This window comes from Piliocolobus tephrosceles, chromosome 7 (assembly GCF_002776525.5).
Source record: "Piliocolobus tephrosceles isolate RC106 chromosome 7, ASM277652v3, whole genome shotgun sequence".
In the NCBI taxonomy this organism is placed as follows: Eukaryota; Metazoa; Chordata; class Mammalia; order Primates; family Cercopithecidae; genus Piliocolobus; species Piliocolobus tephrosceles.
The window spans coordinates 146314173-146327028 of NC_045440.1; the positions used below are offsets into that span (position 1 = coordinate 146314173).

Genomic DNA, 12856 nt, shown 5'->3' on the forward strand with positions numbered 1-12856 from the left:
TTTATTTATTTATTTATTTATTTATTTATTTATTTATTTATTTATTTTGAGACAGAGTTTTGTGCTTGTTGCCCAGGCTGGAGAGCAATGGCACGATCTCTGCTCACTGCAACCTCTGCCTCTCAGGTTCAAGTGATTCTCCTGCCTCAGCCTCCTGAGGAGCTGGGATTACAGATGCGCACCACCACACCCAGCTAATTTTGAATTTTTAGTAGAGACAGGGTTTCTCCATGTTGGTCAGGCTAGTCTCAATCTCCCGACCTCAGGTGATCCACCCGCCTCGGCCTCCTAAAGTGCTGGGATTACAGGCGTGAGCCACTGTGCCCAGCCAGGGTTCTTATTAAGCTAAAAGAATTTGATAACACCCATAGGTGCCCCTTAGAGACTTCCAATTAGCTATGCCCTGTGAAAGATTGGCCCACAGCCCCAGAACCACCTGGAACCTGTCACACCCCAAACCAGCTGGAGAGTCCTGGACTCAGTCTCCCTGCAAGTCTCACCCTGAGCTTCTGATTGGCAGAGCCCAGTCACATGACTGCCCTTAGCAGCAGGGGAGCCTGGGAAGTGCAGTTTTCTAAATTTCATTTTGGGGAAGGAGGGTTGTGAGGGACAAGAAAAATAAGAAAACGACTTAATCAAAATCTGAAAACAGAAGTTATACCATCTGTCACTCACATCACAGCCACAGCTTTCTCAAGGTTGAAAGTGTTTGGGGTTCCCGCAGCTTTTCCACTTTCTTGCTAATCACAAGACGAAGGCCTCACTCTGCTGGCTTCACCACAGGGCCCAGGTGGGGTGACATGCAGGGGTCCTCCCCATCAGGACAGGCAGGGGCAGGCTGGGGCAGCCCTGGGGCTCCTGCATCACCCAGTGACCACCTGCCTTCTGTCTGTGCCCACCCCATCCCCAGCCTGAGCCTTAAAAGGCCACAGCTGCACGGACCATAAGAGCCATACCTGCCCTATCACACAGTGTGCAATGAATAAATGAAAGTCTGTATAATGAAACCTGAGAACTGCCATTCCCATTTCAAAACCCTGGCCCCACCGTTGTCCTCAGTCTCACACCATACCTCACTGCCATAGGACCCTGCCATCAAAGAGGCATAAACTAATTACCTACCAAACACCACTGCAGTGGCAATCTTTACAGTGAAATCTGAAAAATAAACAACTAAAAGAAATTAAGCTCTGTAGGCAGGAGGTAGGTACTGGATCCTAGAAATTCCTAACAGTTCAACCCTACCCCCAGCCTGAGGAGCGGAACCCACACCAGCTCCATCCCATGCACAGCACCCTCCCCCACTGAGCCAAGGAGCCCGCCCTTCCCAGCCCCTCTGTGACCCACAGCAGCAAGCACTCTTCCCATTCACATGTTCCACCACTTCCTCTCAACTGGAGCGTTTCCACTGGCTGTAAACTTCTCCTATTTAAAAATGCATATTGTCGGGTGTGGTGGCTCACGCCTGTAATCCCAGCACTTTGGGAGGCTGAGGAGGGTGGACCACTTGAGATCAGGAATTCCAGGCCAGCCTGGACAAAATGGTGAAACCCTATCTCTACTAAAAATACAAAAATTAGCCAGGCATGGTGGCACATGCCTGTAATCCCAGCTACTTGGGAGGCTGAGGCAGGAGAATCGCTCAAACCCGGAGGTTGCAGTAAGCCGAGAGAGCGCCACTGCACTCCGGCCTGGGCAACAGAGCAAGACTTTGTCCCAAAAAAATAAAGCATACATACAGACATGCATGCATACACATGGACATATTCATACACATACACGCATATATACATGAAAGCACACGAATACCTGCATACACATATGCCCTGTGTGGACCCACATGTGTGCATGTGTTTTGTGCATATATGCCTGTACACACACACATATATGTGCATGCATGCGTAGATAAGTATATACATACCTCATGTAAGAACAAGCAAAAATCAGGAACTTCCCTATGTGAATACAACCAGTAACCCCTTACAGTAACTGTAAGCTCTCCTTCACAAGGCGAACAATGATAAACCACCCAGGGTAACTCAGTGTGCACTCCCTGCTAAAAAAGTTACACTTGACTGAAGAGTGCTTCAAACCTGAACGGAAATAGAGAGACAGACCTTGCTTCTACATGAGAGGACCACTGTGGTAGAGGTGTCAGTTCTCCCCAAATCAGTAAAGTTTTTTTATTTTTTTGAGACAGGGTCTCGCTCAGTCACCCAGGCTGGAGTGCAGTGGCCTGAACACAGCTCACTGCAGCTTCGAACTCCTGGGCTCAAGTGATCCTCCCACCTCAGCCTTCTGACTGGCTGGGACCACAGATGTGGGCCACCATGACCAGCTAATTTCTTTCTTCCGTTTTTTGTTGTTGTTGTTATTTATTTATTTTTTTTTTTGAGACCGGGGTCTCCCTATGTTGCCCAGGCTGGTCCCAAACTCCTGGGTTCAACTGATCCTCCCACCTCAGCCTCCCAGAGTGCTGGGATTACAGCCATGAGCCACCACAGCTGGCCAAATCAATAAACTTAAGAAAACTCCAAATATCCTCCCAACAGGAGCTATGTGTGTAACATGAATCTGGAAGATTAAATGTGCAACAAAGGCAGAAGTATGAAAGTACAAGAAAAACCAAGAGCTTACCCCAGCAGATCTCAGACCTTTCATAAAGCTGGAGAGGCACACATTATAGTACTGGTAAGAAGACGAACAAATACATCAGAGGATCAGAATGCAGGGGTGTGTGTGTGTATGTGTGTGTCTGTGTGTGCGTGTGTCTGTGCACATGTGTCTGTGAGTGCGTGTGTGCATATGTGTGTGTGGGTGTGTGTGCACGTGTGTCTGTGTGTGGGGTGTGTGTGGGTGTGCGTGTCTGTGTGCGTGCATGTGTGTGTGCATGTCTGTGCATATGTGTGTGCGTGTCTGTGTGCATGCATGTGTGTCTGTGTGCGTGTCTGTGTGCATGCGTGTGTGTACGTATGTGCGTGCATGTGTGTATGTGGGGGGGTGCATGTGTGTGTCTGTGTGTGCATGTGTATGTGCATGTCTGAATGTGTGTGTGTGCGTGTGTGCAAGTGTGTGCATGCATGTGTGTGCGTGTGTGCATGTGTCTGAATGTGTGCATGTGTTTGTGTCTGTGTCTGTGTCCGTGTGTTTGTGTGCATGTGTGTCTGTGTGTGTCTGTGTGTGTGTCTGTGTGTATGTCTGTGTATGTGCACCTGTGTGTGTGTCTGTGTGTATGTGTGTGTGTGTGTCTGTGCGTCTCTGTGTGTGTCTGTGTGTGTCTGTGTGTGTCTGTGTATCTGTGTGTGTCTGTGTGTGTGTGTCTGTGTGTGTCTGTGTCTGTGTGTATGTGTGTGTCTCTGTGTGTCTCTGTATGTGTGTGTGTCTTGTGTGTGTGTCTGTGTATGTGTGTGTCTGTGTGTGTCTGTGTGTGAATTTAACACAGGCATCAGCATGGTGGTTCCAACCAGTGCTTCGAGTCAGCAGCATTGGAATCATGTCTTACCCATTTGGAATGAGAGGAAGAGAGACAGAAAACTCGAAAAACACCTCAGTGAAAACCGTGAGTAATTTTGTTTACAGTCTGAGAGTGCAGAAATATTGGAGAAGTATACATTTAAATTATTCAAAAGTGAAAATATTTACATAACAGCCATTAACTGAGGATTTAAAAAAAAAACAGTGAATGACGAGCAGGACAAACTATTTGCAATAGGTGGAACAAGCAAAATGTAACATCTCAAGCACATAAAGACCCAGTGTAAAAGAGCAGAGGCCCTGAGCAGGCGGTTCACAGATGAGGAAGTGACAGGACCCCCCACGGGAACATCCAGGGAAGCAATTCAACACGGTGATGAGATGCTGCCAGGCCCCACCCAGATCAGGGTGCAAAAATGTAAACGCCTGATAAAAGTGTTTTCAAGGGTGTAGGGAAATGAATACGCTTATATCCTGTATAAACCAGTGCCATCTTTTAGGAGGGCCAGTTGGCAGGGGTAACCAAAATGTTAAATATGTGGGCATTCCTCTGTTTTCAGAAATTTCACTTTTAGGAATCTTTTTGACAGAAATACTCTAATTTGGGCACGAAGACGTGTGTAAAAGGTGTGCAAAGCTGTAATAACAAAAAGCTGGAGGCCACTGAAGTCTCCATGCAAGGGGTACTATCTAAGCCGTGGCTCTGTTATACTGGGCAACTGTTATTTAAAAAAGAATTAGATGCATCTGTAGGTCCTAACAACAAAATATCTACAAGACACGTTAATGTTTAAAATCAAGGCTCTAGAAACTCCAATTAAAAGAGTTAACACGGACCAGGCATTGTGACTCACGCCTGCACTCCCAGCACTTTGGGAGGCAGAGACACGAGGATTTCTTGAAGCCACGAGTTTGAGACCAGCCTAGGCAACATAGTGAGACCCCCATCTCTACAAAAATTAGAAAAAGTTCTAAAATTAGAAAAAGAAAGAAAGAAAAACATAGTGGTGGCCAACCCCTGTGGTCCCAGCTACTTGGGAGGCCGAGGCAGGAAAATCACTTGAGCCAGGAGGTGGTGGCCGCAGTAGCTGCGATTGTGCTACTGCACTCCAGCCTGGGCCACAGGCGGAGAGACCCTACCTCGAAAAAAATTAATAAAAATATAAAGAATCCTAATTCTCTCTGGAAGGAAGACGAAGCGCCTGCTAACATCACCGGCTGCCCCGGGAGAGAGCACCGGGATGTGGTTCCCTCCTGACCAGGCCCCGCCTCTTCTGGGAGGCCGCCCCGGGCTGCATCGCAGCTGCCGGAGTCTGGGGTCCAGCGTGGATGTGGGTGCGGGAGGCGTGACACAAAGGTGGACAGCAGTTCCTGGGGGCCTGTGGGGTGCCCCTGAGGCTGTGGGGCAGGTGCTTGTTCTCCCAGAAGGCCCCGGGGTCAGGGGGCGCCCAGTGTCCTCTCCACCAATCACTTCTCAGCACGGCGGCTCCTGGACCCCTGGGTCCCAGCACCTGCTGTGTGCTCCGGGTCAGCCACAGTGACTGAGGGGAGAGTCACACGTCTGGAGAGGGAGGAGAAGACGCTTCGCCTGGGAGCTGAGGCGGGACACAGCAAGTCCCCGGACTCTTCCTGCCAGCTTCCCGAAAGGGTGTCCCCAGCGCTTGGCCTCCCGGGAGGTCAGCAAAGGCATGGGCTCCCGAGGAGCAGGTGGCGGGGTCTGCAGTGGGGGCAGGCCAGGAGGCGCCTGAGGGCTGTTGAGCTCTGCTTCCTAGAGACGGTGCTGTCCTTGCATGGGTGGGGCTGGCAGTCAAGTTCCATTCAGGAAAATAAGGATGGGTCACCAGCAACACTCAGTTTGCCGCAGTGACAGCCCCCAGGCAGGTGAGGCCTATCCTGAGCACACGTGGCCTTCAGCGTTTCCCTTCGCCCACCCTGGATGCTTCTGAGGCCTTTCACCCCAGGGGCACATCCTTCCTTCCCCCTTCATTTCACGCAAACACCTTTGGCTGGACGGTGAGCTCACGCAGGAGGCTGTGAGCGCAGTGGTCGGGACAGGACCCGTGTGCTCCTCCACCCCACATCCCACCATCTGGCCCATGGAGGGGCAAGTACAGGCCCTGGACAGACACAGTCGGGCAGCGCTGTCCTGGAGAGAGACGCACATCCAGGGGCCCTGTCCAGGCTTGGTCCTTGCTGGGCCTTGTGGACGTGACAGGCTGGGATTGAGGGGAGGAAGCCTGAGGCAGAGGCCAGTGCCCCCCAGCCAGGCTTCCCCCACCTCCCCCGAAGCCTGTGGCAACTGAATGTTATCAGGACCCAGAGGGATCAAAGTGTTCAGTGGAAAATTACTCAGCTTCATGCGAATTTGCTTCTATTTTGGGCAAGGACGTTCTAAGCATGAAAAGAAAGGCTTGACAGATTGATGATAAAAATGTCAACCTTCTGCATAAGTGAATTTAAAAGTATATGAAAAACTGAAAAATATGTGACAAGGGCTTATCACATTTAATACAGAAGTAATTGTTCATTTTCTCAAGGGCAACTTTTAAAATTAAAAAGAGGAGAAAACAAATTGGAAAAATACAAAAAAGATAAACTGAGAAAAGAATAAAGAAAAAATGAACAAGAAATGATTGTCAAAATTGTTACGTGTAAAAAATAATAGGAAGTGGGGACTTTTTTTTTTTTTTTTTTTTTTTTGAGACATAGTTTCATTCTTGTTGCCCAGGCTAGAGTGTAGTGGTGCAATCTCGGCTCCCTGCAGCCTCCGCCTCCTAGGTTCAGCGATTCTTCTGCCGCAGCCTCCCAAGTAGCTGGGAATACAGGCATGCACCACCACGCCCGGCTAATTGTGTACTTTCAGTAGAGACAGAGTTTCACCATGTTGTCCATTTTTTGAGACCAGTGAAATTCATTCCTGCCCCTCTCGGCAGGCAAAAGCCTGCCTGACTCTTCCTCATTGTTCTCCCACCTTACAGGGATGCACAGCAAGAGGCAAGTGCGGCCCCAGGGCTCAGTGTGTGACCAGGACCAGGGCTCAGTGTGTGACCAGGACCAGGGCTCAGTGTGTGACAGGGACCAGGGCTCAGCGTGTGACCGGGACCAAGGCTCAGTGTGTGACCAAGACCGGGGCTCAGTGTGTGACCAAGACCAGGGCTCAGTGTGTGACAGGGACCAGGGGTCAGTGTGTGACCAGGGTCAGGGTTCAGTGTGTGACAGGGACCAGGGCTCAATGTATGACCAAGACCAGGACTCTGTGCATGACAGGGACCAGGGTTCAGTGTGGGACCAGGGTCAGGGTTCAGTGTGTGACCAGGACCAGGGCTCAATGTGTGACAGGGACCAGGGTTCAGTGTGTGACCAGGGTCAATGTTCAGTGTGTAACAGGGACTAGGACTCAGTATGTGACCAGGACCAGGGCTCAGTGTGTGACAGAGGCCAGGATTCAGTGTGTGACAGGGACCAGGGCTCAGTACGTGACCAGGATCAGGGCTCAGTGTGAGACCAGGATGAGGGCTCAGGGTGTGACATAGACCAGGACTCAGTGTGTGACCAGGGTCAAGGCTCAGTGTGTTACCAGGACCAGGGCTTGGTGTATGAACAGGGCCCAGGGCTTAGTGTGTGACCAGGGTCAGGGCTCAGTGTGTGACCAAGATCAAGGGTTAGTGTGTGAGCAGATTCCAGGTCTTACCCACTGTCCCACTTTTCTCCCTCTTCCTTTCTGAGCAGCCTGTACCCTCTGTTCAGTAATTACAAGGATTTAAATTAAGTATTTCCTGTGTGCCAGCACTGTGTGGGGCATTTCATGTGGAATCTCTCATCCACTCTAAGGACCTTAGGATGGAGGCCACTTGCTATTCTTATTTTGGAGGAAGGAGACAGAGGGCCCGGCAGTTGCAGCATTTGCCTGAGGCGTTGCTTGCAAACATCAGAGCTCTGAGTAGAAGCCAGTCTCCCCAGCCCCTTTGATCTCCTCGCCACTCCCTGCCCTCCTGCTGAGGCCCAGGCACACCGCCCTGCCCACCTGCCACCCAGAGGAGAGGCACTCACTGGTCCAGGTAGCGAGTGGTGTTTTGGCAGGATGTGGGTTGGAAGCAGTTCCCTCAATTCCCTGTCACCGAGCACTCATGGCATCTCAGTGCCTGGGCTGGGGGAGGCACAGCTGGTGGTCAGGGACCAAGCCCTGGTCCCTGCCCGGCCTCCCACAACACAACCGCCAGGCATGTACTCTGCTTTTGGGAAAGCACCATCTTACCAAGCCCTGCACCCTGTCCTCCATCCACCTACCCGTGTGGACACCGGGCCCTGCAAGTGCTGCGGCTCCATGGTGCACACTTAGGCTCAGATAAAGACCTCGTCTCTGCTTTCTCAGAAGAGGACTAGAAATCACCTGGGTTAGGGAACCAAAGCTCTGAGCAGCCAGAGATCTAGGCTACCAGGTAATCCCTAGCACCCCCAGTACCCCTCAAAGCCCACCAGGCCAATGGGGGCAACTCTCTGCAGGACTGGGCAAAAGCAGAAGCCATCAAATGGTGCCCCTGGGGGAGTCAGGAAGACAGAGTGGGCAGGCAGCCCAGGGGCTGGGAATGGGGCGGAGGGCCCAGGCTGTGGCCCTGTGCTGGCTCAGGCTCAGGCTGCACCTCCTGTGGGGCCTCTGGCGAGTCCTGCCCTCTGTGTCCCAGCTTCCCCCTCTGAGCAGCACGGGTGCCTGACTGCAGAGGCCAGTCCAGCTAGGCCAGCCCAGGCTGTCAGGGTGGCTGCCGGCACTCCCAGGGACCCAGGGGGGACCCACAGCAAGGGTGTGCATTGGCTCACCTGAACACGCCAGCCTCAGAGGCAGCAGTCAAGACAGGTGGATCCTCATGGCTAGGGTGGGGCAGATAGACAGGTGATGGCCCCGTCCAGAGCTCAGGCTGTCTAGCCTGGATTAGGCCATCTGGTCTTTATAGGGCCTTCTCCAGCTGTGGCTGGAGTGGAGCACATGTGTTCCTCACTCTCTCCTGACTCCATCCCAACATGTGACATCACCCAAGGTGTGGTTGGAGCAGTAAATACTTCCGGGAGCACACCTGCTCCTAAGCTCCCTGTCTGCCTAGGCCTGGTGCCCTGGGCCCTGGAGAGCCACTCAGTGCCCCCTTCGCCAGCCCCCTGCACACACACCTCCCCACCACGGCACCCAGGGGCCAGCAGCCCTGCTGTCTGCTTCTCCTTAGGGTGCATCACCCAGGGGCATCCTCAGCTCAGCCACCATCGCAAAGGCCACAGGCCGGGTGCCAGCATGGCAGCCGTGTGCGTCTCACAGCTCTGGAGCTGGGAAGTCCAATATCGAGGTAGCAGCAGGGCTGGTCCCTCCTGAGGCCTCTCTCCTTGGCATGGGGAAGGCATTTTCTCCCTGCATCCTCATGCAGTCACCCCTGTGTGTGTCCTCATCTCCTCTAATAAAGACACCAGGCAGGTTAGGTTAAGGCCCCCTGTATCATCTCATTTTAACTTAATCACCTCTCTAAAAACCCTGCCCCCAGACAGTCTCACTCTGAGGTATTAGGGATTGGAACTTCAACACAGGAATTCGGAGGAACACAATTCTGCCCCTAACACAGGGAGAGGGAGAAATGGGTCCTTTTCCCGGGCTGGGGCGTGGTCATGACAGACGCCATCGCCGAAAGCCCCATGGGGGCGGGTATCCTTGTTCCTAAGATGGGACCAAAACTCATAGCTGGAATCCATTCAGTCAGGAGACTACTGGTCACACTTGGGCCCGCAGGGCTCTGCTTCCATTAAACAAATAAATATTCACATTTTCAAAGTGCCAGGAACTTGTCCTTTCTTCTTGACTACAAGGATTCCAGGTGTGAGCTTTAGCCCCATTTTATGGACAAGGAAACTTGAAGGCCCAAGGTGGGAAGTGGCTGGCCAGGTAAGGGCTGGCCGTGCGAGGGCTGGCAGGTGGGGGCTGGCCAAGTGAGGGCCGCCAGGTGAGGGTTTCTAGGTCAGGGCTGCCAGGTGAGGGCTGCCAGATGGGGGCTGCCCTCTTCAGAGTGGGACTGAGTCTTCCAGCCAGCCTAGGGGTCTTCCTGACAGATGTGGGACAGGCTTCCCCTGGTGCTGTGGGCTCGTGCGTGGCTCTCCCTTTGTAGCGGAACAGCTGCCACCCTCCTGGGAACCCCTATGATGGGGACCCCCACAACCCTATGATGCCATCTGTGGCCTCACCCCTCCCCAGCCTGCGCGAGCTGACACGTTGGCCAGGATTCCTGGAAACAACCCTGGACAATCCCACGAGAGATGACAGCAGCCCGCCCAGATGTTGGCCTAAGGCCCGGCACAGTGGGTCCCTCCAAGTCCCTGGCTTTGTTCTTCTGTGCCACAGCCACCCACACTAGACCAAGGGACAGGAGGGGCAGCTGTGCTCCGGGCAGGTCTTCCACACTCATCATCCTGAATCCTCGCCGCCATCTCAGGACAGGGACGGATCACGATCCCCGCTTCCCAGACGAGGCAACTGAGGCTCCCTGGCCACCCTGTCTGCACTGCGTGCACCTGCCTCTGGGAGAGCAGAAAATGGAGCAGGAGTCAGACTGGGACTAGCACATCCATAAGAAGGAAGTCGGCAACACCTTGACTAGTCATTGACAGCTAGGCCCCAGGAAGGTTGGTTTGTTGTCTTCTTTGTCACTGAGGCTGGTCTCTCCAGGCAAGCTAAACAGTGGGCCCGAACTTTATTAGGAGTGTTATGCAGGAAAACCGCCCCCAGAGATGTTCATGCTCCCATCTCAGGAACCTGCAGCTATGTCAGCTCACACAGCAGAGGGGACTCTGCAGATGGGATTAAGCTGAAGATCTGGAGAAGGGGAGAGGGGCATGGGTTACCCAGGTGCGTCTTCAATGTAATCACAGGGTTTTACAAGAGGGAGGCAGGAGCGTCAGAAGAGGCAAAGACGGTGAGGTGGGGACAGAGCAGAGACTGGAGCGACTCACTTTGAAGATGGAAAAAGAGGCCACAAGCCACGGAAGCTTCCAGAAGCTGCTATAACAGACTACCACAGAATGGGTAATTTACAATGAACAGAAATTTATCTGGCTCATGGTTCTGGAGGATGGGAAGTCCATTGATCAAGTGTCCAGCTTCTGGCAAGAGCCTTCCTGATGCATCATCACATGACTGAAGGGCAAAGGGAGGGTGAGAGAGGAAGGTGAGAGAGCGAGGGTGAGAGATAAAAGGATGTCAAACTCATCCTTTTATCAGGAACCCACCACCATGGTAACTAACCCTTAGTTCATTGGTGTTGCTATAAAGAATACCTGGGGGAAGCTGTGCTTCCATCTGGGGTCCAAACATCCCACTGAAGGGACAAAAGAAATACCTCGCCCTGGTGAGCAGAACATAGCACATCCTTATTACGGACGTGCTATTCCCAGTCTGACTCCTGCACCTAAGGCTGGGTAATTTATAAAGAAAAGAGGTTTATTTGGCTCATGGTTCTGGAGGCTGTACAAGAAGCATGGTGCCAACATCTGCACCTGGTGAGAGCTTCAGGCTGCCTCCACTCATGGTGGAAGGGAAACGGGAGTCACCATGTGCAGAAATGACATGGTGAGAGAGAAAGTGAGAAAGAGAGAGGAGAGATGCCAGGATCTTTTTAACAACCAGCTCTCGAGGGAATTTTCACAGGAACCAATAGAGCAATAACCCATTCATTGCTTCAAGAACAGCATCAAGTCATTCATGAGGCATTCACTCCCATGACCCAACACCTTCCATTAGATCCCCACCTCCAACATTGGAGATCGAATATTAACATGAGGGTTGGAGGGTCAAATATCCAAACTATAACACCATGTTTGTGATAATGGCATTAATCCATTCATGAGGGCAGAGCCCTCATGACCTAATTTCCCCTTAAAGATCCCACCTCTCACCACTATGCACTGGGGTTTAAGTTTCTAACACATGAAGCCACCACAGACAGTCCTCACCAGAATAATTGCCCAGTGGAGCCATAAGAGTGGACTGACACCTCCGGGATGCCCAAACTGTGGAGCTACCAGTGTGCAGTGCAAGCCTGGGGTAGCTACAGGCATGAGACTCCAACCCAAAGGAGCTGCAAAGCCATGGGGGCCAGGCTTCCCAAGGCTGCCCAATCCCCATTGCAGTGTGCCCAGGAGGTGGTGTACGGAGCAAAAGATCATTCCAGAGTCTTAAGACTTAACTTCTGTCATGTTGGATTTTAAACTTGCTTGGGTGCTGTCACTCCTTTCTTCTTACCTATTTCTCCCTTTTGGAATGGGAATGTCTATTTTATGCCATCCCATTGTGTTTTGAAAGCACTTAACTTGTTTTGATTTCACAAGTCCACAGCTAGAAAGGAACTTGCCTCAGCATAAATCATGCCTTGAGTCTCATCTATATCAAGTTAAATGAGACTTTGGACTTTGAGTTGATGCTGAAATAAGTTGAGACTTTGGAGACTGTTGGGATGGAATCAATGTATTTGACATTGTGAGAAGAACATGAATTGGGGGGTCAGGGCATAGTGCTATGGTGTGAATGTGTCACTCATAGTTCATGTGTTGGAAACAATCCCCAATGCAACATGTTAGGCAGTGAGACCTAATTGGAGGTGTTCAGGTCATGAGATTTCTACCCTCATCAATGGACTAATGTCATCATCATGAGGGTGGGTTTGTTATAAAAGCAAGTTCTGTCCTCTCCTGCTCTCTCCTGCTTTCTTGCCCTTTTACCTTCACCATAGGGCTGATGTACCAAGGGAAGACCCTCACCAGTGCTGACACCTTGATATTGGACTTCCCAGTTCTAGAACTGGGAGAAATAAATTTCTTTCTTTCTTTCTTTTTCTTGTTATGAATTTCCCAATCTGTAGTATTCTGTTTCAGCAACACAAAATGAATGAGGATGGTGGGGCTGTTGTTGGGGATGGTGATAATAGTAATGGTGGTGATGGTAATGGTGATAATGATTGTGATGGTGGTGGTGATGATTGTGATGATGGTGGTGATGGTGGTGATGGTAAAGTTGGTGGTGGCAGTAATGGTAGTGATGGTGCTGATGATGGTGATAGTGATGGTGGTGGTGGTGGCAGTTATGATGGTGATGGTGGTGATGATGGTGGCGGTGCTGGTTATGATGACAGTGATGATTGTGGTAGTGGTGATAGAGATGGTAGTGATGGTGTTGGTGTTGGTGGTGGTTATGATGATGGTGATGGTGCTGGTGGTGGTGGTGGTTATGATGATGGTGTTGGTGGTGGTGGTTATGATGATGGTGGCGGTGGTGGTGGTCATGATGATGGTGGTGGTGGTGATGATGGTGGTGGTGATGGTGATGGTGGTGGTGGTTATGATGATGGTATTGGTGGTGGTG

General features: G+C 51.5%; 1 protein-coding gene across 1 annotated transcript in view; it reads left to right on the plus strand.

The window, feature by feature from the left end:
• Positions 1 to 12856, plus strand: part of LOC111535654 (cytochrome P450 11B1, mitochondrial-like) — a 41565-nt gene that overhangs the window by 23613 nt on the left and 5096 nt on the right. The window contains 1 exon segment of the mRNA XM_026449717.1: positions 6453 to 6610. Coding sequence (XP_026305502.1) covers positions 6453 to 6610 — 158 coding nt within the window.